Source organism: Vipera ursinii, assembly GCF_947247035.1.
Source record: "Vipera ursinii genome assembly, chromosome: 2".
Taxonomy (NCBI): domain Eukaryota; kingdom Metazoa; phylum Chordata; class Lepidosauria; order Squamata; family Viperidae; genus Vipera; species Vipera ursinii.
This window is the reverse complement of record NC_139513.1, coordinates 40,591,588-40,618,479: the sequence shown is the minus strand read 5'-3', so window position 1 is coordinate 40,618,479 and position 26,892 is coordinate 40,591,588. Positions and strand designations below refer to the sequence as shown.

The following is a 26,892-nucleotide window of genomic DNA, read 5'->3' as shown; positions in this document are numbered from 1 at the left end:
AGATTTTAAGTCACTGGGTTAATTCTCCCCGATTCATACACCCTCACCCCAGCTCCTCTGTGCTTATGCCTTGCCAGCCACTTGCTCATCCCTTTGCACTCTCCCCATCCCTCACTATGCCTTGCACCTTCCCAACCCATGCTGTCTCTCATGTACCCCCCCAGACTCTCCTCAATCTGCCCTCTCTCACACTCCCCCTCACACCTTTGTGCATGCTCCCCGACCCGTGCCTCTTGTGAACCCCTTGTACCTTTCCTGCATCCCTTACACCCTCCCCCACCTTGCAGGAATCATCTACCTGCCTGCTGGCCTGGGACTTAAAATTTCCTCCAGCTTCCCCACTGACTTTGGTTGTGGGAAACCAGTAGAAAATTACCTTGCCTAACGCTGTAGGATTCGGTTAATGATGGCAATCTGGACTGCAGGGAGTGCCATCATTAAGCGATACAGCTGCACTTTAAAACTGCATCCCTTAAAAATGGAAAACCCAGTCCCAACTGCTAATAAGACGGGCTGAACTTTAAAAAAATGCTTTTAATGATCATGTAGTCCCAGATGTAACTTTTGATTAAGGACGTAAGCTTACTTTAATGTTAATAATTAATTCTGTAAATATCAGCAATTTAACACGAATTACTACAGCCACTGTATTTGCCGTCAATATAATTTATTTTTCCCTATTTAGAAATACTAATCAAAATGATAATATTAAAAAAGCATACGTTCTGGGCTTTTATAATAAAGTATTTTGGTTTGTATCCAGACTTAATAATGTCAACAAAAATCAGTGGGATATATTTTAAGTAAATCTTACATTAAAATCTAAACCTAGTTTGAAGAGAATGCTGATTTAGTTGTTTCATCAACAAGATTTATTTCAGAGGAAAGTTGAAGAACTACCAAGAAACAAGAAAAATGGCCATTATAGTTGTTACATAAATGTATTTCATAAAACAAATGAAGCATTAACCTACGACCTGGTCCCTTAGAAACAAATTCACTGTACATAATCAGACAGAGAAAATGCATTGTTGAAAGGTGTAAACTGTTTTTAAGAGTTTTATCACATACTAATAGCTATGAACTTTGTTAAGAATTATGTCTATTGTCCTTGGATGGTGCAAATGGTCATTCTTCTTTCTGGCGTTAAGCTAACATGAGCAAAATACAGTTCTTAAGCTACAAATTTCAATAGACTTCAGTACTGCTGATGTACGTTGGCTGAAGCTAATTGGGAGTTACAGTTCAGCAACATCCAGACTACACATTGCCTCTTCTCTCCTCTCCCCTCTTTTACCAATTCTCAGAGACTGCCTGGAGAAGTCTCTTGCAGTTTTCTTGGCAGGGTTTTTCAGAAGTAGTTTACTATTTTCAGAAGTAGTTTACTATTAAGAGCTGTGGTGGTGCAGTGGTAAGAATGCAATAGTGCAGGCTACTTCTGCTGGCTGCCAGCACACGGTTGACTCAGCCTTCCATTCTTCTGAGGTCAATAAAATGAGGAGGATCCAGATTGCTGGGGAAAATATGCTGACTCTGTAAACTGCTTAGAAAGGGCTGTCAAGTACTGTGAAGCGGTATATAAATCTAAGTGCTATTGCTATTGCCTCCTTCCTAGGCTGACAGTGATTGGTTCAAAGGCACCCAGTTAGTGCCCAAGGAGGAACAGAACTCACAATCTCCCAGTTTCTAGCCTGATGCTTTAACCACTACACTACAGAGACATGACTTTCTAAACTCTCCAAAGTTTAAAAAAAAATGTCTGGTTATGTCGCTTGGTATTTGACATTTATGTTTGGTTAATATACTGGTAATGTTTGTATTTATTTCAATTTTTTATGCAAACATTTGAAATGATTCTCTGTGGGGTACTCAGCAGCATAACAAATGACACTAGACTCTTATGAGTGTGTGCATGTTTGTACCTAATATTGAAAAAAGCTCACAGAGCAAAACTAAACTACAAGAAAAAAAACCTGAATAATCTGTAGAAAGCACGTAAGGTGGACAACAAAAATAACAACTGGTCTCAACATATGTGGCCGTGTTAAAGTCACAGTTGCAAATCCCCAAATGAAAAAAAGTTAACAAAAAAACTATCAGTACACTTCACCATCTACATCAGCTCTAATAGATCTTACCAGTTGTAGTAATTTGATTGCAAAACTATTTTCCCTGTAGGCCATTTTCGCAAAAAAATTGATTCTGCCTATTGATGTTTTTATTCTTTGTGTTACCATGGCTTCACCACAACAGTACTGCAACAAGACTCTCAAAGGAATGTACAGAATTACAGTACAGTAGTTTATTTAGCAACTGGAAGTTTTATTAATATAAGGTCAGATTCCTGTATAGCAAATTTATTTTTCAAAGGTATCTCTTAAATTCCTCATATTATTCATATAGAATATTAAATTTCAGTATCCTTGGAATGAGCAGAGCACCTCTACCAGTGCTTAGCTGATTAAAAAATAAAAGTTAAAAGAAAGAATATCAATGTAGCCTCTTCTGCCAAGTTGGTTCTCAAGGTAAATTGCACAATTTAAAAGAATCTCTATTCACCTTTCCCCAATCAGATATTCACTTGCTACAGAAGTGCCACTTTTGTACAATCTGTATTTTTCAGCGTAATTTCAATAAGACAAGGTTGCATAATCACAATCATGGTAAATATGAAATAATCTGCATTAATAATTTAATTTCCTCAGAGGAATATTGCAGAATACATAATTTAGTGTTATCTTTGGTTTACATTCTAACCAAGAAAGGAAATTCGGACAACGTACATTTTCCTAGAACAGGTTCTTACTGAACTCACAGGGATTACTGCTTAGTAAATGAATGCTAGAGTGAGTGCATTCACAGGAAATTATTTACTGTTATCAGTAGTATCTTTAATCTAAAGAAAGTGCACAGCAGCTTGGATCTAGGAAACCTCAACTGAATATAATTTACTCGGTCCCTGAAAAGCTTTTGAAGTCACACTTTTGTCTCATTGTATGTCTGACACTGTAACAACAGTTTGCAACTTTTCAAAAGTCAGAAAGAATGTTACCCACTAACAAAGCAACCTTATATAAGGAGATTTTTGTTATATATATATATAGTTCATGAATTGATTCATGGATAAACTATCAATGAGTACTATTAATGATAAGCAAAAAGTGTGTAGTCACTCACGTGTAGCTTTATGAAATGGTATCACGTATAATCAGGAGACTCAGCTATCTCCACACACAAGCAACTGTTTAATCAGAATTCCCCATCTAGCGCTACATGGTCAATGCTTTATGTCAGAAATAGAATTAACCCAAGAAAGCAATGTGATTGATGAAATCAAATACATGACCCCATGTTATTCTCCTAATGTACTAATAAAGCTAAGTGGGTGAACAGCCCAGTTCAGAAGATTTATCATAAACAAATCTAACTGAAGTTTCCCATTCACTTTAGTAAAAGCTTTACCCATACAACCCCCCCCCCAAAAAAAACATGAGGGGAATCCATTAAAGGAAAGAATTGTCCCTCAGCAAAGAGTTCCTTAACTATTTTTTTCAGAGAAAACGTAGGGTATGTTTAAAATTGTACATTATCTTCTTCTAACACAATTATATCTAACACCTTTATGTTATTTAATCAGCTTTATAAACTAATCCAACAAGTCATCTATCTTAGTGATCAGTCCGAACTAAGAGAGACAGTTATATGAGGGAAGAAATTAGACATTCTCTTGAATGCTCACCCAAGTTCAAATGCTAAAGAAATAATAATAAAAAAATCAATCTAATTTCATCCATAGTTACAGGTAGTCCTTGTGTTACAATGGCAATTGGGAGCGGAATTTCTGTCGCCAAGTGATGCTATCATAAAGTATTATGTCACATGACCGCATCCCTTAGCAACGGCAACCATGGCAGTCTCAGTTGCTACCATTACCCCAGGACTATGCAGGTCATTTAAGTCATATGATTGCAACGGAGGAAAGAGGCTGGAGTGCCAGGCAAGCAGAAAGCTACCAAAGATTGGGGGGGGGGGGAATGCTGCCGGCAGGCATAAGAAAAAGCAGCAGGGATTTATTTTTTATTTTTTTTAATTTTAATTCCATTTATATCCCGCCCTTCTCCGAAGACTCAGGGCGGCTTACAAGCTTAGCAGTAGCCTTCATTCTATGTATATGCCTGCTTGTTAGGGCTTTCACACACACCCCCAAGCGGCATTATTACAAAGTCAGCTTAATTGCCCCCAACAATCTGGGTCCTAACCTATTCCAATCTGGGAATAACCTGTAGTTTCCCCGCTGGCTTCCCTCTTGACTTTGCCTGTGGGAAGCTGGCAGGGAAAAGTTGCAAATGGTGATCACATGTCTGTAAGGCACGGCAACTGTCGTTAATTGTGAACCGGGTTGCCAAGCATTTTAATCACGATCACGTGACCAGAGGGAAACTGGTGGGTGCTGTTATAGCCGTTAACTATCTGTAAACAAAATATTTCTTCAATGCCGGTTCCCCGGGTCCAAACTGCACCTAAAAACTGGCAAACGGAGAAGGAAAGTGACCATGTGATAGACCAAGCAAATCTTTCTAAATAACAATGTAATTAGCTTGCAAATAATGTGTTTTAAACTGATATTAATCAGTTTCAACAGTTTTATTACTTATCCTGCTTATTGAAAGATTGGTCGCTAAACTTACTTGGCAAAGAACAAAGTGTTCTATACGGTACACACTTCTCTATTAAAAGAAGAAACAACCTCGCAATTACAGCATCCAGAGTTCTAGGACAGAGTGCACAAAACATATTTGCTCTTGGTCTGAATTAAATGGTTAAAGTAACTTTCAGAACACCAACTGGTTTAGATAGTTAAATGACAATACATGTAATGCCTGCCACAGTATTTTATTTGAACAGATCAAGCCTTAATTGCCATCAGTGACCAATGCAAGTATTTTACTTGAAAACCAAACTTCATTAAAGGAAATTTCTGTTCTGGAAAAAAAAACACACTAAATGCATTATCAAAAAGAAATCACTGCTATTTTGGAACTAGAAATCAAGCTGGAACATAGATGCTGACTACTAAAACAAAAATTTAAAAAAAAAATCTAAGAAAAAAAGGGTGACAAAGAATGATAAATGATTGGATAAAATAAATGGATGGCTATTAATCTGTTTTTTATATTATGAATTTTCTTTCAATTCAAGACACATTACGATATTATGTGGACTAGTTTTTCATTCAGGTTAAAAAGATTTGACATACATCAGCTTAACTGCACTGCAGAACCCAGCCAAATACAGTAATAAACATCAGTTGTGTCTCCATTTCATTACAACCATTTATGCCACTCATCTTGAATAGGCATACCAATCTTAAGACAATTGGAGGTAGACCCGAGTTATGACCATAACTGACCCTGGCAATTTTGGTCATAAAGCAGGTTGTGTGATCGAACTCATTGTTGCAATGATTGTGAATTAAAGGCAGCAGTTGTTAGACAAACCCATTGTTCACTATGGGCTGATTTTTGCTGAAACTAGAAGTGAACCCTGGCTCACGACAAAAACATCATAAATAGCAGTCAGATGATCGTGGGGCATGCTTTTGCCAAACACCGAAAATTGGCCATGTGACTATTGGGAGGGTGACACTGGAACTTCAAAACCAGTCATAAGTAGCTTCTATGGGGATCTGCTGTAATTTCAGATGGTCACTAAGTGACCAGTCATAAATCAAGTGCATATTAGTTCTATTTACCTTTCATACCTTCTATTTACCTTTCAGCCAGAATATTACTGAGGTCTGTAATAAGATTGGGAATTTTCATCACTTCTGAGAAAGGAATAATCTTTATTTTTTAAACTATGTTCAGCCTTCTTCAGGAATACACCAGAATTTTCATGTATTTCATATCTGAGGTAGCTCTTGTAGTTTATTATGAATTGATATCTTAATATTATGATATATTGTCAAATAAATGTCCTTTATGAAACTTGTCTGAATATGTTTAGAACTGTCCCCCAAAACAATACATTGTTAGCACATTGCTGTATATTAGCAATACTGTTGAAATATTAAATTCATAATCCTTTTATGTAAAATGCTAACAGCCTTTATGAATAACTCTCAAAGTCTGCTCTGAAAACTAAAAAACTAAAAAATTTAAAAAACAAATAAGAGTAATTTTCAACATGAATTATTAGTCAGCCTACTGTATATTTCAGAGTGATATACAACAAAAGCAATCGTATTTCTCAACTGATTAACTTAGGAAATGAATAAATGGGCCTCCAGGTTTTCAGGCAGTTCCTGTGAATTCATACGGATTCATCAACTAAAAATTCCACAACGTATCTCAGATGCTTGTTCAAATTAATAGATAATTATCTATCTTCAGACAAAGAATTCCTGAACAAATACAAGTTGTCCTCGAGTTACCAATGCAATGATGCCATTCGTAACTCGAGTATTTGTAGGAGTGAATGGTGTACCTTGAATGTGATCACTCCTTGCTTTTGCCCACGCATTCCCTAATCAAATATGTGGTTCATTAAGTGCACATGAGGGTGGGGAAAGCCATGGGGGGGGGGCTAGTGATGGAACAGGCCACCTGCTTCAGACCACCCAAGGCCTCCCCTGATCCACTGAGATATCTCATGCTCCCCAAAATTGCTTCTCCCCTCTCATCCTGCTGTACTGGGTCACTTACCTGGCAAAGATCTAGCAAGCTGTCTCCTTTCCAGACTCTCTGCTGCACAAGTTTAAGGCGCCCAGAAGCTTCCAGTCTCCCCGCAAAATGTTTGCAAAGCTGACAGGAAGCTTTGGATCAGCAAAATCACCGCCTCAAAGCATCTGACCAGCTTGCAAACACTTTGGGCTCTGAGACTGGAACCTTCTAGGTGCTGTGATCTCGCAGGACTTCAGGCTTCCAGTCTCTGCGCAAAATGTACTTAAGGGCCTTTGCTACCAAGAACGGATCCCCGGACTGAAGCGTGCGTCGCTCCCGGGCCTCCGTTCTTGGCGGCAAAGGCCTTGAGGGAAGGCCTTTGCTGACAAGAACAGAGGCCGGGAGCGACACACACTACAATCCGGGGATCCGTTCTTGGCAGCAAAGGCTTTTTGCAAAGATGGCAAAAGGCTTTGCAAAGAGAGGAAAGGCTTTAATGTTTCAGGACTTCCCTCCATTGCAAAGCCTTTTGCTGCGGATCTCGTCCAAGCCTTTGTTTGCAAAGAACAGAGGCATAAAGTACCGTGAGATCACACAAGATCAGTACCATGAGATCTTGCACTACTGATCTTGCATGATCTTGAAGTACTTTAGGCCTCCATTCTCTGCGAACGCACCAAAGCCTGAAACAACAAAACAGGCCAAGAAACAAAGACTCTCTAGATTTTCGCAAGGTGAGTATCCACAGGACTCGTGCCTATGGCAACCCAGCTGAGGGGAGAAGGAATAGCCAGGGTGAATGTTGCAATGACTCTGCGGTCATTTGTAAGGGTGAGCAACTGCTGTGGTGCTGCAACACTGGTAATTTTGGGACTTGTTCGTAAACACTGGGAGGGGGACTTATCGAACATTCGCTAAGGGAACATTTGTAACTCGGGAATTACCTGTATCTAGTCCAATAAAACTGAAAGTTGACTCTTATTCTGAGATTACATGTGAAATCTTCTATAGACATAGCATTTTACCAGAGCCCCTACACAAAGAGCTAGTTTTGAAGAATATAGTATTTTAGCATATGGAAATGGAAATACCTTTTTTATGTAGTGTATAGAAATATTTTATGTAGTGACATGTAAATACAGCATCATAAAGTGGTACACAATCCATACACACTTTTATCAATTTGAGGCAAATTTTGTGAACCCTGCTAGTGCTAAAACTTACAATGTGATGTAAGTTTCTTATAAATTGTCTTTATAAGTAAAAAGATTCAGGTTAAGCAACACACAGAACATGTGTTTGCCAAACAATTAGACCAATTCTACATTAAACAGTTCAGCAACAAGCCTTTTAATTTTCCCATACTGATATAATACTGTCTGTAAAATAATGATTTCCTCTTTGATGTTTAGAGAAAAACAAAGACCTTTTGAAGTGGAGCTGCTGACCAAATCTTATCAAACTATTTTTCAAACAAGAGATTATCTGGATTTTTCCACTAATGGGCAATAATTAATTTTGTTGTTAAAAGTACAGTGGTACCTTGGTACCACTCAATTGCTTTAAAACTCATTGAATTTAGTACTCAATGCATTTTGACATGAAAATTTTGTCCTGGTACTTATTGCTTGTCTGGTACTTGACACACAAGCTGGAACTTGTTGGTGTTGGCTGTCTTTTTGACTCACTACATTATTCCTTATGGGAAAAATTTGTTCGGTATTCATTGTTTTTGATAGTCACTGCATCGTCCAGAATCAATTGATGATGAGTACCAAGGTACTACTTACATGCTATCAGAACTATATAGAAAGGGAATACTATTTTAAAGAAAACTGAACACACATTTTAAAAAATAATTCTAAGAAAACATTCAGGACAGACCTCTGAAGAGTTTGTACACATTATTGTAACAAAGAATCATTGCTAATTTCTATATTCTACATTCGTAACAATTATAAAATATCACTTTTGTTAAAATATATTATTCATTGTTAATATTTATCTCCTAATCATTGTATATGTTTCTCCTGTCAAATACATTCCTACATACTTTTTCAAATATAAGATTAATATTTCATTTGGAGATTCTTAATTCACATAAAATGCAAACACACATTTTTATAATAGTTCCATTAATGCTGCTTATTTTTAATATTTGTTTGGTTATTCGCAGTAATTCTGAAAATAAATTCCTAAATTTTCATCTACAATAAGAGTCTATAGATAAAAAAAATTAAAAGTAGATATGCTTTTTCAAAAGCCAAAATAGCTAGGTATCAATAAAAATCCTAAGACAAACAAACCAAAGAAAGTTTCTCATTAAGTCACATATTCACTAAGTAATTAAGTTACAGAACAGCAATATACAATTTATTACAATATATCTTTTCAAAAACTACTACATATACCAAAATAACGTGACCATGGGCCCTACATTTTCAAATTCCACATTACAAGGTTGACAGGGGAAAAAAGTACGTGTTTAGGCTAATAAAGCCAGTAGTTATATGCCAACTATTGATTTAGTTTTAATATATAATAGGAAAAAAATCAAAACTTTTTATTACCAAACATTTTGACTGAAAGAACAGTAACATGTCAAGACAACGTTTTTTAAAAAAATAATAGCATCACAACGTAAAGAATATTTTTTTTTCCTTTTAAGATAGAGGGATACTATGGCAAGAAGAAAATTCACTGAAATAAACAGATACCCTTGCTGAAACGATTCTTTCACTATGAATTAGGAACAAGAATATGAGTACCATTTATACACACTGGAAATCTTTCCCCTCTCTAGTAAATAACGAATTAACAAGAAAGTCAGAGAAGTAGTAGAGATTTTTTTTCAGAGAATTAAGACAAAGAAAATCCAGTTTGCAGTTTGATTGTTTAAGTTCTTATAATAAATTTGCAAGTTAAAGGTCCCAGAATCACCAGAAAAAAGTATACTACATTATTACTGTAAACCCTGGAAATTCACTATCAGTCCAGATGGTAAACATGATTGACTTAGATGAACCCACAGAATCACATCTTCCTTATTATTTTGAACTGCTCAACAAATCCCTATGCTTACTTTCTGCTTGTTCCTGGATCTAAATACTTCCTACTCTTACCTTCAAAATGTGCCATAGTTATGTCTTCTGCTCTTATAAATACTACATTGCTATTTGTGTTGTCCCTTATCTCTTCAGTTCAAATCTTTACTTGTATTTTCCATGAAGCATTTAGCATATCACTCTCCATTTCCTATTAAACCATAGTATGAGAAACTGCAATAAACTTTTCATTCTCCACTGCATCTCACTTTCTTTCTCAATGGATTCCCCACTGCATCTCACTTACTTGCTAATACTTTGTAAAGTGCTTTGTAAAAATATAACGTTGTATTAACAATACTTGGACTAATAAAACAGCTCTAAAATAAAGCATATATATTCTGTCAGACACAAATTGTATGATCAACAGAATTTCATTTTTCTCTCCATAAAAACAGGCAGTTTGGTGAGTTTGCCCTTATCCCAATCTATAGCCAATGAAGCCAGACTGAAGCTATATTTTTTGCTTCTCTGTTATTCTTCATTATCTATATATTATAAAATGGGAGCCACCCATAGTCTCAGTCACAAGTTCTTGAAAATGATATGGTAAATATGGTACCAGGTTAAAAGGATGTAAATCATTGCATAGTATGCTATAACATTTTGGAAGGTTTATTATAAGAAACCATTATAAAAATAGCCACTTCCAAGGTGTGTAACATTACAATAAATAATCATTAAAATGATTCTGGGAAAGCTGGAAGATCAAAATGGGCTTTCTTCACTGCCGATAATTAAAAGGCTAGCAACTCAAACTTTGGGTTTCAATTGGACACATTTATATAATGCTATCAAACCAGAAGTTACATAAAGCTTCTGTTTTTTACTCTTTTCTTACCCTTATGTAGGAAAACTAGCATTTTATACTAACTCGTGAATCAAAATCTTTGTCCAATGTAACATCAGTATACATTTTCACACAAGCAGCTACAAAATGTAGCAAAAGCCTGACTCAACATCTGAACTTTGAGTTCATTCTCAACTCTGAAACTGATTGCCACATTAAGCTTTTTTTAAAAAAAATATTTAAAACGGACTAAAATTATCTGAAATGCAGGGGGAAAGCATCAAGTTTACCATTTTAAATCAAATTAAAATAAAGGCAATTCTTGAAAAAATCATACTATTAATAAGTACAGCAACTTTCATAAGCAAACTATTAAATACAGCAATTTTTAAATCTGAAACAAAGTTATCAGAACAATAAAATGCAAGAAACTCTTGGTTCTTAATTTGGAATAACTTCTGGACTTATTCAAAAACAGACATGACTATAAGTCAAATTAAAGTCACTTACATTGTCTCTCCAGTCTTGGCGACATGACAAAGAAATTGATCCAATATTGGACAGACTTCCTTCTTTCCTCTTTTCTCAAAATCTGTAGAAACGGGCAGAGAAATAGAAGAGGGGCAAAATGTAAACCATACCTTGTGTGAAATCTATATTGTCTCACCATCACCCTTCCTGCCTGAACTTTTTTCTAAATACAGTAGCAACTTTTTTTTTTAAAAAAAAAAACCCCACACATCATTTAAGGACCTGGCAAACTTCAGAAGACACTTAAGATGAATTTGGAAGCTTAATTTTTCCGGTTTCTTCAACGTCTGCAATAGATACGTGCCTCAAATTGCCATCAAGGAGAAAGATCCACACACTCTGATAATTTCTTATGGAGAGAAGAGGCAGGGCAGGGAAGGGGATAAGCAGCAGGAAGTGGAAAGAGAAGGGAACGGGAATTAGAAGGAAACCCAAAGTATGACATTGGGGGGAAAAGTAAACTGGAAGAAGGAACTTCAAAGGCCCTTTTAAGGGAAAAGCGAGAGACTCAGGAGAGGAGGAGGAGGTGGTGGAAGGGAGGAGGGGGTGACGATGGCCCCCGCGCTGCCATCCTCAGCACATTTGGGGAAGCCCAAAGTAGGGCCCCCCAAAACAGAGCAGCCCCGACTGTGGCGGGAGTAAAAAAAAGTGGGATCCCTCCGACCGCGGCTTTCCCCTCTCCAAGAGGATGCATTTCCTTCCCATGCCCACGTTAGGGCCAGGCCTCCTCTTCCGCCTCCCAAGGTCGGGGGCTCCTCTCTCCCTCCGCCGCCCTTCGCCGCGACCTCGAGATGAGCCTCCCCTTCTCCCCAATTCGCCCCCAGCCGCCACCTTTCAGCGCCTCCTGTAGCCTCTCGATATCCATGATCCGCCGCCGCCGCCGCCGCCGCTGCTCCTCTTCCTCCTCCTGCCTCTCACAGGAAACAGGCAGCCGCGCAGCGAGGGCAGTTCAGGTGCGGCTACTCCAACGGGGAGAGAGGGGGAGGAGGAAGAGAGAGGGAGAAAGAGAGAGGGAGGAATAAGAGAGAAAGAGAGAGACAGAGAGAAGGAGAGAGAGAGGGGGGCAGAGAGAAGGAAAGCAACAGCGATTCCCCGGCGGCCGGGCTCAGCAGCCTTCCAACATGGCGCCTAAGCCGTCGCCGTGCGCGCTCCCGGCTCTCCTCGCAAGCACACCGATTTCAGCCTCTCCTCTTCCAGCCGGCTCGGGAGCGCGCCGGTAGAGGCGGGTGGAGATGAGAAGAGGGCGGCCCGTCGGAGATGAGGTCACCGCGGTTTCGGCGGGAGACCCGCTTCAGCCCTGCCGAATGTGAGCGGCGCAGGACCTCGGCAGGGCCTGGGCTTCGCTCGAAGTTGGCTTTTCTTCTCTTGCTCGATTTATTGCAAGCAAGATTTGGGGTGGCTGGATAGGGCATTCGCACGTTAATATTTTCAGACCAGCATTTAAGGTGGTGATGTTTCTCGCTGTTAGTAACTTTTAAGATGGGCGGGCTGCAGTTCCCAGGATTTCCTAGCCCTGCTGCCTAGGGAATGCTGGGAATTGAAAGTCGGCCCATCTTAAAAGTTGCTGAAGTTATGGGATGTTGATTTAGGCCGGGGGGGGGGTCTTCAAACTTGGCCCTTTTGTGACTGGTGGACTTCAACTCCCAGAATTCCTCAGCCAGAGCTGAGGAATTCTGGGAGTTGAAGTCCACCAGTCACAAAAGAGCCAAGTTTGAAGACCCCTGATTTAGGGTGTTTATCTGCCTGAGAAGCTCTTGTTGATTTCCACTTGCCCCTTCCCTCTCCTATAGACAGAAAACTCACTACAGCAACATGCTATAGAACAGGGGTGTCAAACTCAAATTCATTGAGGGCCGCATCAGTGTTGGGGGGTGGTGTATGGCCTGGGTGGGCGTGGCCTACTGGGTGGGCGTGGCTGGAGTGCGTATGGCCTACTGGGTGGGCATGGCCAGCTCTACATCATTTGTGTCAATAGTGGGGGCCTGGGCAGGAGTGGGACAGATCTGAGGGTCTCTGGCAGAAGGAGATGGGACCAGGGAAGTGCCAAGGCATGGTCCACCGGAGGAGCCTCACTGTTCCTCTCAGGCCATGGGGGGGGGGGGCTGGACGGTGGCACGGAGGTCAAATGCCTAGCCCAGCCCTCAAGCACCCGCGGCACTAAGCCCAGCCCCAGTTTCCCAAGGGGGTGCCCAGCTGCATTTACCTCCTCCTCAAGGCTGCTGCTGCTGCTGGGCTTGTTCTCCTTAGCCAGGTTGCTCATGATGGGTACAAGGGCAAAATCAAGAGGGAGGCCCATTCCCTTTCCATGTGAGGAGACCTGGCTTTGTATCCAAAGATTCCTTAGCAATAGGGAGACACACACACCCCCAGCATAGGCCAGGAGGAGGGGGCAAGGGGATGGTGAAAGGGCAGCAGGGCAGGACTAAGATAGGACTTCCCTCAGACCTTCCCTCTCCTTCCTTCCTTCCAAAGAACAGAGTGGTGGGAAAATATTTGAGATGAGGGAGGGAGAAAAACAGGCAAGAAACACAGCTGGAGAAGTGTCATCCTTCGTGAGGAATGAAGAAATGCACCATTGCCTGGAAATGGCCAGCACATGGCCCTCGCCTACTTCACATTTCTGGCTTGGTGGGCTCTATGGGAGGGGATGCATGAGAGTTGATGTTACCTGTGCAATGCTGCCCAGCCCCTAGCCTGCCCGGTTTTGGCAGGTAGCGGTGTGCTCTACTCACAGTGCCAAGAGGCTGAGCCGGGTGGCATGAATCTGAACAGAAGCACAATGCTGCCCAACCCCTAGCCTGCCCGAAGTAGGCAGGGCCATGTGCTGGCCACTTCCAAGCGATGGTGCATTTCTTCATTCCTTACAAAGGGTGATACCTCCCCATCATGCGCTGAGGAGGCAGTGCCAACATGCCACAGGCTGGTCCCTCGCTGTTTCCAGATGGCCTTGTGGAGCTAAGACTGAATGTATTTCAGCATAGATGACCACCACGAAATTGTACATAGGCTCCTGGCCAGCCTGGGCTGAGACAGTGGGGGCCGTTCCCTTACTGTTTCCAGGATGGCTTCGCGGGCCACATGAAACCACTTTGTGGGCCGCAACTGGCCCCCGGGCCTTGTGTTTGACATGTCTGCTATAGAAGGTTTTACTAGAAGAAATGCCTTGTCTTTGAAAGATTGTTTATTCAATTTCTATAATTGCCCAAGTCAGCCAAGTAACTGGGCTTACATTTAGCCTCCTCTCGCCTGGTGCCTTCCAAAAGTATTGGAGTTCACCTCTCAAAACACAGACAAAGAGGTATGGAAAGTCAAGTTCCAAGCATTTTTCAGTGCACCAGGTTCAATGGAGTAGTTATTTATTTTAGTTTATTAATTCAATGTATTTAGTTACGCTGTTCTGGAAACTAATTTGCTAGAACTATAACATTCATAATTCCCAGCCATTGTGGTTGACAGAGTCCTGGGAGTCATAGATTTTTCCATATCAGTTGCCTGTTAAGCTGGGAAATTTGTAGTCCAGCAAAGTTTTCCATAAATTGCTTAAATATCACATAGGAGGGAGATGCTTGAATAAATGCCATGCCATGCTATTCTGTTTTGTTATGTTATTTCAATCAATTTCAAATAATTTTAAATCTTAACAGGATTTAAATCAAAATAATTAAATCCAATTCCATTTTTGTTCTTTTGGAGAGTGGCTGTTCCTAGAGTACCTAGGTTAGGATCTTGGTTGTGAGAGGGAATGGAAGCTGAAAGCAGGCCGCTGTTCCTTCTAACTCTCACCTCATTTTGAATGCCAGGAATCTGGATCCTGGAGCCTATGGGTTTTGGCTGCTGCTCTTAAAAGCCAGATCTTTCTGTATAAGAATTTCTCATCCATGACTTAATTTTGGATGAGAGGGAAGACTTGACATGTACAGTATTACTGAGATTTATGTTCTCCTTTCAGAAAATCGATTCAGTCTTTCTGTTGAGGTGGGGTGGATGTAGCTGTTGTCATTCATGAAAATAGCTGGGTGTGTGACTTTATGTTTGAACCAAAAGAGCGAATTGGATGTACTCCTTGTCTAATACTAGTGGTGTCAAAACTGCTGGCCCATGGGCCGGATGCGTCATGGCGAAACCAGGCCCACCCCATTGTTGGCAATGGAAAAGTAATCATGTCACGCACTTGATGTTGCAAGTTTGACACCCCTGCATTACACTGTGCCAACCTTGCCAGGCTTACTTGACATGGTTGCTGAGTTAGCAATAGTATCTGTTTAGTGAACAGCCCAGAGGTTCACGGCCACCGTGACAATCATGAACTTCACCTCATTTATTCAGGGCTTGACACAAAAAATATCTAGTTCTAGTGTCTCTCAGGGCAGAATCCACATAATCAGAAAGTGGGAGATGTTGAACTTTGCCAATTCTCATGGACTGATTACTCTCTTTGCTTCAGAATTGGAAGTAATGGCTCTCAATGCTGTGGAAATACCCATTATATTTGTTTTGCCCCAGGTCCCTAATGGATACTATGGATTTTCAGAAGACAGAGAATTCTCCAGGGAACTTGTAAGGAGTTTGACTGAGAGTCTAGTTGTTCACTGGAATAATCTATCTGGGTCTTGGGACTGGATTCCACTTCAGTGGTTTCTCCATGTGCTCAGTTGATTCTGCCGATTCTTGTTTTACTAAGGATCTTAGTAAGAAGATGAAGTAACAGAGGAAATTGTGATTCAGGGTCAGCCTGTGGGTTCGGCAGTTGGGTCGGACGACTCAGAGGAGGAGGGGGGTGTTGAAGACCTTGCTGAGGAGGTTGAAGATCTTGCTAATGATAGCCCTCAGCCAGGCCCCTCCCACTTGGTCATCACGGAGACCCAGCTGTGTGAGCCTGACAGTGTGGATGAAGATGACCCACAGCTGGCCCTGTTCAAGGACGCCCGATGCAGGAGGCAGTCAATTAGGAGTAAACAGAGGAAGGCAATGGGGCTTCTCAGAAGGAGGCAGAGAGAAGCCACGCTCTGAACTCTATATAAGGGGAATGTCTGGGAGGGCTGGTTTGCTGAAGGCAACCGCTCGGATGGTTCATGTTTCTTTAAGCTTCTGTTTCTTGGTTCGTGTCTTGTTTGTTTTTGTTGCAATAAATTTGGCATGCATAATTCCAGCCTCTTGCCGTTTGTGGAGGGGTTGTCCCTGCCTTTTCTGCAGGGCCGGTAGCAGGCTGGTACAGAACAGTAATGCGTGGAGTGCTGCTGGAGAAAGATCCATCTTGAGTCTGACCAGCCATTAATGTGAGCGTATTTCTTTACAATAGCAACTTAAGCAACAAAAAATAAATACCCGTATTTTTACATCTATAAGATGCACCCTTGTATAAGACGCTCTGACATGCAAGTTTCTCTGCACCGATCAGCTATTCGGCAGAGCACCAAACAGCTGAATCGGCAATTCCGGAAGTTGGGCTGGCTGACGACCTTGCCCCCTCCCACCACCCCCATTAGTGGCAAGCCCACAGGGGCTTGACACCTGCACCAGGCAGCATGGCAACCCACACAGGCATGCCTTGGGCTGCGGGGGTTACCATTATTTTTCCGTGTATAAGACGCTGCACTTGTATAAGATGCAACTGATTTTTGAACAGAGTGTTTGCAGGAAAAAAATAGTGTCTTATACACGGAAAAATACGGTATTTTGTTCTTCGTATTGCATTGGCTGAAGACCTGCTCCTCTTTAACAATGTTTGCTGGAATCATCTGAAGGGCTACTGTAGGATTTGCTTGATATATATTTTTACGTGTTGGCCTCTTCTGTTCATTGAATGTGGAATTATTACTCCACAGCAGAAAGAATGGGGAAAAACAGTTTTCCCACAGAGCTTTAATTATTTTTATTGCCATATACAAAGCAAGTTCATAACACTTACTACAGGAATCAGCCCAAATAATTATAAGAGCACAATACTAATGAGTTCTAGTCATCTGAAAAAATTGTTAAAATTCTAGTCATCAGTTTTCTTATGATGTTAATAAATTTTTCAGACAAGTAGAGCTTATTATTTAGACTTATCTAATCTTTAGACTTTTGGAGAGAAAATAGATTGGAAGCAAGGCAGCTATTTAAGGAAAATGTATTCTCCCAACACTAATCCTAACCCAAAGCCCAAACCGAACCCTGGCCCCACTTTATTCCTAACCCTATAAAAACTAATAAAATCTATACAAAAGGAAAATGTACTCTGATCCATCATATGGCTTATTTACAGAATGAGGATCAGTTATGAGTGTAGAAGTCAACTTTCAAATAACTGTTTATTAATCCATTTAATACATGAGCAGAATATAATTGACTGAACTACGGTGAGTAGAAGGTGTAAAGCGTGTGCCTTGTTCCTACTACAGGTAGGTCTCGTCTTACGTCCACAACTGGGACGTAAATTTCTGTTGCTGAGCGAGGCATTTGTTAAGTAAATTTTGCCCCATTTTACAGTTCTTGCCACAGCTGTTAAATGAATCTGGCTTCTCCATTGACTTTGCTCGTCAGGAGGTCACAAAAGGTTATCACATGACCCCGGGACATGGCAACCGTCACAAATATGAGTCAGTTGCAAAGGGTCTGAATTTTGATCATGTGACCAGGGGGATGCTACCATGGTTGTATGAAAAACAGTCATAAGCCCCTTTTTCAGGGCCATTGTAACTTCAAACAGTCTCTAAATGAACTATTGTAAGTCAAGGACTACCTGTACTGAATGTTTAGAGATCTTCAAACTGTAATCTATAGCTATTTTGTTGAAACAAATATATATATGTATTCAGCATCTACAAGAACTAGATTAAGTTTCCTTTGGAATTATAGCTCTAGAATTTATTGAACTGCAGGTGAGGAAACCATTAAGCCCAGTTATTACACCAGAATATAAACAATGGGGTAGAGAGGAACTTAACCTTTCTCTTTTGTTTTAAAGTAAAATCTGTACAAGCTGTGGTTATAAACATGCACATTAATTGTTTAATCACAATTAGCAACATAATTTGAGCCTTAAGTCTTTGTATATAATCATCTTCCCTCACCTCTGTTTCTGATATGTTATAGCTGTCAGCGTCTCTGAAAGCACATAATTGAAATTGTGGTTCAACATCTAAGAGGGCATCAGATTAGCAAAGATATACTAGAAATGTCCAAGGGAGATTTATTATATAAAGATTGTCCCAATTTCTTTTGACCAAGAGCCTTTCTAAAGAGCTAAGTGTTGCCACTTTTTTTGGTTACATGCATGTGGAAGTTTAAATCTTTTAAACACCAGTTTGAGATAGACTTGTTTTGTTTGCTCTTCCTCTGTTCTTCCTGTTATTTCTGGCAGAAACAGTACAATTAAAGTAAAGGGAGAAAACATCCATGAATTGTCCTTGAAATGTTAATAGTCTATACTTCAGAATCTCTCTAGATACAGTTGAAAAGAACCTCTTGGGGAGACACCCATCATCTACTGAATATCTTATCCATTAATATCGTAGCATTTAAAAGGAAGTCACTTTTAAAACAAAGAGTATTTTTTCCCTCTTCTTTGTTTGCAATTTTCAGAATGGCAGGGCCAATTTGTCATTCCATGTAAGAAATGACAGCAGTCATCCATCTTGTAACAATTCTTCCTGGTGGTTTTGCACGTTATGTCTCAGTGTCCAATAACAGGAAGAAACAATTGTCATCCAAGATACATACATGCATGCATGCATGTACGCACGCACACATTGTACAGCATTAGTGAGCCAACAATCTGTAGTAGCTTGGGTGAGAATTTAGTAATTTAGACACAGCATCACAGACATCTCCAAAACCTTGTTGTTGTTTTTTAAACAAAGTACTGTAAGTAGTTTGTGCATTACAATGGTGGAAAGTGTCGTTTTAAAAGTAAGTTCTGATTTCATGCAAATACTCGTCTTTGGAGTCTAAATCCAAAGGCCTATGTAACCAAGAGACGTTATATTCTACTAATATTTTAAATATTAGCTAGATTTTCAACCTTAAATAAGGGGCACTTTATGACTTTCTGCATGTAATTACATCCAAATGTAAAAATAGTATTTGAATATCATCTGGTTTAATTTGCACAGTAAGCTAAGATATAAATATTGGTTATAAATTACACTGTCTGGGTCTGTAAAACCAGTTAAGCCAAAACTAAACCATGTTAAGGCTTGTTCAGTGCACAAAGTGAAGCTTCTTGTTCCTGTTAAAAACTGTGCTTTTTATATCTGACGTTTTGGATGAAGAAAGATTTGGTAGCATAATCTGCTCTCAATGGACTTGGGCAGTGAGGTGGAAACTTTTTTCCTCTTTTCCTCATGTAACTGACTTTTCCAAGATCCTTCCTGGAACTTTATTTAATTATTTATTGTGACTATAAATAATCTTGTATTTGCAGTTCTCTGCGTTAAAAACATGAAATGTAAATTAATAATAAAACAATGACAGTAGGATCAGATGAAAACAAGATTAAATGAACAGCAATCCCTTACCTGTATCAAAACTAAAACTAGCAGCAGGATTGAAAAATACAAACTACAGAATCCAACTTGGCACAAACAATTAAATAATGAAACAGCCACTTTTTAAGATCCAGTTATTTTCCTTGATCCTTATTCTGAAGTTAAACTAGTGAGCCAGTTTGGTCGAGTGGTGAAATACCAGACTAGAAACCAGGAGATTGTGAATTCTAGCCCCTCCTGGTGACTTTGTATTGATCCCCCCCACCCTCCAAAAATGTGAAAAAATGCTAGAAAAAAAATATTTGGAAGATTATTAAGAAGGCTCCACTGATCCTTTCAAGCCCATATCTATCATTACAGCAAGCATATTAACATAACAATAGCTGTTATTAAAAACTTTTGCTGTATCCCATTCTGTATTTTGAATTTTTAAGATGACTTGTAGTTATGCAACTGACTTTCAGTTCACCAAATTCTCCAGATACACCATACTCCATGCTTTTGGAAACCATCTAATAAACTTATTGATACACTGCAACTTACACAACAATCTTGTACAGTATTTATTGGGTGTATTTAATCACCTTTCAAGAGTGCAGTTTTTAAAATTTCTTATTACAACTAACCTTACACAGCATGGTTGTGGAATAGGCTACATTTAAATGGATTCACATATCATGATCATACTAAGACTTAAGTAATGGTTAACAATATTCTATGATCCGGCCTGGTGAGGGCTCCATCCTTGCAAAACCATCCTTCATACTTGAAACATTGTGCAAATCCAGAAAAACAGGTATTATTCAAAAAGAATGGTTAACAAATAAGTTTTATGAATGTTTGTCAATTTATGTCAAAGTGCATCACTCATTAAGACACCTTCCAGCAAAGCCTGTGACTGAGCTACAATCAAATCCTTAGCCAAACACGGATCGATTATGTTGATCAAGTTCTGATGGCATATGTCCAATGATTTGGTGTCTTAATTAGATTATTACTTACTACAATTTGGGAGCAATTACAAAGAAAACGTTTGGGGAAAATCTTGGGAGATAGCCAAAAAGACATTGTATTAATTGCCAAGCTTCGACTTGTGCTGTCAATGTTATACCTACAATTTTGTAATAATTTGATAATTATTAGCAAGTAGAAATAAAAAGCAAAGGAGATTTTGACTTAATGACACAACTGCATTAAAATCTACCTGCCGATATAAAAGATAGCGCGAGCAAGAAGACATCTTTATTCACTACTTTCAGCTCTATTTTCTGTTGTTAATTTTCCCCTTAAAGACCCATGCATGTGCAGTGCAAGATACATTTGAAATTATCAGTCACTATGTATTTCAGAGTAATAGAAGCCTGTCACATTGTGCCTTCTGTCCTCTATATTCTTTTTGTTTTGTCCCTTTTTGTGATACTCGTTTAGATTGTCAGATATCCAGCTTGGCTAAATCAGCTTCAGAAAATATGAATATTTTCATGTAAAACCAACCGTAACTTTATCAAAGGAATTATTCATAGCTAGAACAAGTGTGTTTTCTGTGCATGTATACAAGATTGAACACAACTATTAATTTGTTCTAGAAAAACAGGCTCATATTTGCTGAAAGTTGGTTTATTTACCTGATAAGTCTAAAATTATAAATGACTTTAAATACACTTTAATTGCCTCCTTAGGAGCCATAAATATTCAGTGCACTTCATCAAACAGAAACATACAAGTCAGTAAAGTGACATGACATTGATTGCAATTTTATACAGAGACAAGTAATGCAAATTCCATTTTTCACTTTCCACTTAGATGGAAATCGGCAACAGTTGGCATGTTAGAAACATATAGGCACACAATTATCATCTAACTTTAGGAGATCCAGATCAAAATCTGTACTTTACATCTCATCAAGGAGTTTCTTAGTGCTAAAAATATATTTTTCATAGATTATGACTGGATCCAGAACAAAATAAAATGTGAGAATGAATTTTAAGAGTTGTATCAACATTCTGGAGACTATGAAATTCTCAAAATTATAAAGATACTATTCTAATAAACTCAATCAATTTGCCAATAAAGGAGTATATTTGCAACTCAGTTGAAATGAAGGGTCCTTCATGCCCTCAATGCTTGGTTTTTGTTTTTTGTTTTTTTGCAGATGTTTTATTACACGAACTAGGTAACATTATCAATGCTAGTAAGGAGTGGGGTTTGATCTCAGTTTATATTCTAGTGGCTTGCCCAATCAGTGTTGGTGGGAGTGGCCTTGGAGTTTCTTTGGTTGGGCTGCTTACTGTTAGCTTGTTTGGCAAGGCCTTGATTAGGGTATTGTTTACTTCTTGATTGTTGGTCTGATGCTAATCTTGGGAGTTAATCTATGTTCCTCTGGGCGCTAATTGCTGATGGAGAGGTGTTTTGGTCTTTTTGTTCCCTTTTTGGCTTGTTGATTGTCTCTTTTGCATAGTATGTAGATATTGCTTATGTATATATGTCTATTGATAGCTAATTTGTCAGAGTGCCAGACGTCTAAAAATTCGCTAGCATCTTTGGACTTGGCTTGGTCTAGGATGGTCACAATTTCCCAGTTGAAACTATAGTTACATCTGCCCATATGTTGTGCAATTAAGGATGTCATGTCTTCTGACTATGGAAGCATTTTATCAGTCTTCTACCACCTGCTTGTCCTATGTAGTGATTGTTGCAGTCATTACACAACAGTTTGAGTAATGAAATGTCTGCAAGAAAATAACTAAGTTCAAAGAGAGGGTTCAAGGTTCAATGACCCCCTTAAAGCAGTTTGGCAATAGGACAAATTCCTTCCAAATCAAGGTTAAATTCTCACACATTTGAAAAAGCACCTTTGGGACCTGGGTGATGAGGGTCTCCGTAGACACATTTGAAGAACTATATCTTCAACAGACTATCTTGAGCCTTAGACTCTTCAAGATTTTGAGATAGTAATCTGGCAGCTACTGAAATCAAGTGTACTTGCAGTTGGCACTAAAAAGAATTTTGGCACATTCAACCTTAAAAATAAATAGGTATAGACAGGTATGTCTAGGTCTGCAAAGGATTGATCAATTATAGGTAATATTCTGCAAACAGAAATGGACTTAAGATTGAGATTTAGGATGGGAACTTGTGACAGTTCATCAATATAACTATTCTTTTAATTGTAGATGTACAAAATTTATTATAGCCCTATTGTTCATTATTTGAGTGTTTGCCATTCGGTTTCTGGCTGAATTTATTGTACACTGAACCATGAACCAGAAATAGTTAAGCAAATGTGCAGCAGTTGGAGATTATAGCTTTACCACAAAACTATTAAAACAAGATTATAGATTTACCCTTGCTTCTCCAGTCCTACCGTATAACCTTAGTTTACAGTTATTTTGATGGTAGTGTTTCTACTGAATCACAGTTAAGTGGAAAATCCCGTTCTAATATCTTAACATTAAAAAATAACACGGCATGCAGATGAGGAAGTTGAAATAAATATTTATATATGCCTTCTAACTTTTAATGCAATGCCTATTTTTTAAAAAAATCAGTAATTAGTATTTTGCATATATTAACATATCAAAATATTGATTATTGTTAAAATGTAATATGAAATGTGCTGAAAATTGCAAGCTGTTTGGTTAAACAAATTAAGCATTTATCCAGTAAATATATTTATATAATTATTTAAAAAAAATTCTTACAGAGATTTGCAACGTAGTCCACCAACAACACCCCCAAGGACAAAATGCAAACTGATATTTTTCCTTGCATAAGTCTACTAATACTGTGCAGAATTGTTAGTCTTAATTCACTATTAGAAAATTAAATCCTTTATAAATCAAGCGGAGATATCAAAAGTATTTTTTAGGCTTCCTTGTTTTTTTAAAAAAACAAACCAAAATATAATGCAACATTACAATTTCGGTAAACATCAAAATATGGTAGAGATAATACTTGTATGTGACAAGAAATTTAACTATTTCTTTATGTTCAAAATCACACTATTTAGTTTACTATAAAAGTATAACTGCAACTCAATTTCTCAAAAAGAATTTGCATTCACAAAAATCATTTAAAAAAAAACTGCTATGGTAGCACACCAGCATTGTTTGTTGACTGAGCTAATCCTCATCTCTAGGATTTAAATTCAGTTTCCAAAACATCTAATAAAGTAACTCAAATCAAAGATTAAAATGGAACAGAATTCCCACTATAGACTTTGTTATTTTCCTTCAGAGAAAACCACAACAAAAATGTTATCTCAATGTATGGCAAACCTCAAAGAGTTTTGTGATGCATTCCCAAGTATTTTTCAGTTTTTCTTTGACATGTATATATGCTGTTGAGTGTTACACAGGAGATATAAAAGGGTTAACAAACACACTGTATTTGAGAAATTGAACTGTACAAATTCTGAATCTGTCCTGGAATCAAATACTGTATCAGATATCACTTTTAAAAACCCTGCACAAAAAAAAAACCTTTGCAATATTAGATTTTATACATCTTACAGGACAGCTGAGAGATCCTTCACATGAATAGAGATTTAACAGAGAGCATATATTTCACCAAGTGAAAAATGAACCCACTCACTCTTCAAAATTGTATCAACTTTCCATTATAGGGATTTTTCAAGCTTCTGTCTTTTGTACAGATTAGGTCTTTTCATCCCTTTGAATACTGTATCTGCTATAAAACAAGCATTTAGCTCTTCTTCCTCTGCCACGGATTTGATTTTCTAATACTTATTATGAAAATACCTTTTCTTTTTAATAATTGTTAACCAAGGTATTCTGACTTTTTCTGTAGTTAAATTGCACTGAAGTGGGCTTTCAATGTTAAAAATAGGTGCAAAAGGGAAGACCTTTTTGTGAGAGACAAAAAACATACAAATCCATAAAGGAGGATGTGGCATGGTGTTACCCCTTTCTGTTTTGCTGTTACTCTTTAAGGAGCACTAGCATCAAACAAACTATTTTGGCATGATTATAGTAGCAGTTTCAAATTCACTTAACTTATTCACAGGGTGACATTTACAAATCCAGCCAGATTTTTTTTAACCTTCTGGTTTATCTCTTAGCTCCCCTTCTCATATGCTTCCATTCTACAGGACAGGTTGCAGACATAACAGGCCATATTAACTATCATCAAATTCTCCCCCGTAGACAATCTTATTACCCAGGTGAGATTTTATTCAACCTATAGTAAATTCTGCCCTACATTTTCAAGAATGGAAAGAAGGAAAAAGCTCAAAAACTGCTTCAGAGAGTAGAGTAATGGAAAAAAAAAAGATTGTTCCTAAGTTCTCCTTACTGCATAAATATTTGAGACAGAAAAGAGCTCTCTAGAACATATTGTACTACTCGGTGAAAAGTCTCCTCCTCAAATTCTGTATGTAAAATGACAAAAATATATTCCTGTAAAATATATCATTCTGCATTTTAACTCAGGAATGGATTATTATTTGCAATTGTGTGTTGAGGAACCCATATAGGGTGATCTTCGGAAGAATAGCTGTCTTAATCAGGTATAGCAAAGATGTCAACGAACACAACATATATATTAAAACTTGGTGAGATAATAAAGACAACTCTGTTACTTCATGCAAAGCAGAGAATATCACCTCAATAACTAGCTAAAACATGTTTCAAACAAGAATCCATTCGGTTTATTACATACACTCCTTGCACCAGGCTGTAGAGAAATAACACCAACAAAAGTTGCTGTTTTCATCATGTAAACATTAGCAAAGAGAAGAAATTAACCTTCACCCCCACTATCTTCAGATGGCAAGGTAGTGAGGTTGACAATCCTTCAGGTTAAAATAGTTGTGACACAGTTAAGATTTGCTGAAACAGAATCTCCATATGGTTTAATAATAATAATGGTCCCTAAAATACTAAAGAGGTAGATGTTCCTCAATGAAGTGACACATGAACTCTGACTAACTGTAATCTGTTAGAAACCATCTAAGACAGGGGTAGGCAACCTAGACTCTTATGACTTGTGGACTTCAACGCCCAGAATTCCTGAGTCAGCATGGCTCACCTTGGAAACCTTTCCCATTTCCCTCAGCATGGCTGGCTCAGGAATTCTGGGAGTTGAAGTCCACGAGTCATAAAAGAGCCAAGGTTGCCTACCCCTGGTCTAAGAGTATGAGGTTCGAAATTATTGCAATTAAGACCGTGATTAAAAAAGGCCAATTTTCCCTGCTGAAATAGCTGAAATGACTAGGTTCATCTCATAGACAACTATATGGTACCAAATCTGGATGGTCACTGAACTGGTGAAAGAGGGAGGGACAAGAAAACCCCAAAACATCTTCTACTCTAGGTTTGATAGTGCCAGTAGAAGAGAGTTGATAGTATAGAAATACCAAAAATCCAAAAAGTTACTAACATCAAAGAGCAAAGCATAAAAGCAACAACATGCAGTGAATGATGATACACAATCCATCCCTCTGCCATTGTATTAAGTATTATCAGCACAATTATTTTCCAGCACAAGAAATATCTGTAAGAGCCTTCTCAGAATTACAGAGAAATTCTCCTTGTGTCTATGTCTTAACAGTTTCCAAATATTTATATTCCTCATCTTATCTACAACAGTAATTTCTTTACTGTTTTTTCCAGAATTTAAACCATTGCCATAACCACCATCAAACTAATTAATGGTGTGGCAACTATTATAATTAGATAAAAGCCTTGTAATTTTGCTTAAGAAATAACTGACTCAATGCAATCCTATACATGTCTAGTCAGAAATATGTCTTTACTAAGCTTTGTGAATCTTACTCCCAGATACTTGTTTACAGAACTGTAGCAAAACCCAGCATAGAACTTTCAGTTCACAGCCCCAGAGTGGGATATGATGGGAGACAACAGCTCTATGAAAATATATTGCTATGATTATAATCTGAAATTGGCTCCAATATTGACAATCACATGATTTTCATAGACCTTCTTCATGGTTCTCTCAATTTGTTTCAGAAAAACTTGAGGAATTCGCCCACATAAAGTGTGCACAGTATTGAGGAACTTGGACTGGAGAGGATAGTAAATTGATTGGAAAAGATTGTCTTCAAAGGAAAACTAAAGAGGAAAAAGAATAAAAAAATACAAAAATGTAAAAAGCAATCTTAAATCCTTGGTTCATGATTGATACTGATATATGTTTCATTCCCCTCTCCTACTTGGCACCAATACAAAACACCTATTTATTGCATTTCCTCATCCTCGTCTTTAGTAATCTCTTACATTACTTTAATCCTCTCTACTGGATATCATTATCATCCAACTCTTTGTCCTTCTTTGCCATTACATATTTAAGCATTA

At 38.3% G+C, this 26,892-nt stretch overlaps 2 protein-coding genes across 2 annotated transcripts in view; both read right to left on the bottom strand.

Moving 5' to 3' along the window:
* Positions 1-12,185, bottom strand: part of PPP4R2 (protein phosphatase 4 regulatory subunit 2) — a 30,691-nt gene extending 18,506 nt beyond the window's left edge. The window contains exons 1-2 of the mRNA XM_083356621.1: positions 11,919-12,185; positions 11,067-11,148 (exon numbers count right to left, since the gene is read on the bottom strand). Coding sequence (XP_083212747.1) covers positions 11,067-11,148; positions 11,919-11,952 — 116 coding nt within the window. The 5' untranslated portion in view covers positions 11,953-12,185. The remainder of the gene's footprint in view (positions 1-11,066; positions 11,149-11,918) is intronic.
* A 10,851-nt stretch (positions 12,186-23,036) lies between these two features.
* The window catches only part of GXYLT2 (glucoside xylosyltransferase 2), a 30,489-nt gene continuing 26,633 nt past the window's right edge, over positions 23,037-26,892 (bottom strand). Inside the window, exon 7 of the mRNA XM_083354313.1 lies at positions 23,037-26,649. Coding sequence (XP_083210439.1) covers positions 26,467-26,649 — 183 coding nt within the window. The 3' untranslated portion in view covers positions 23,037-26,466. The remainder of the gene's footprint in view (positions 26,650-26,892) is intronic.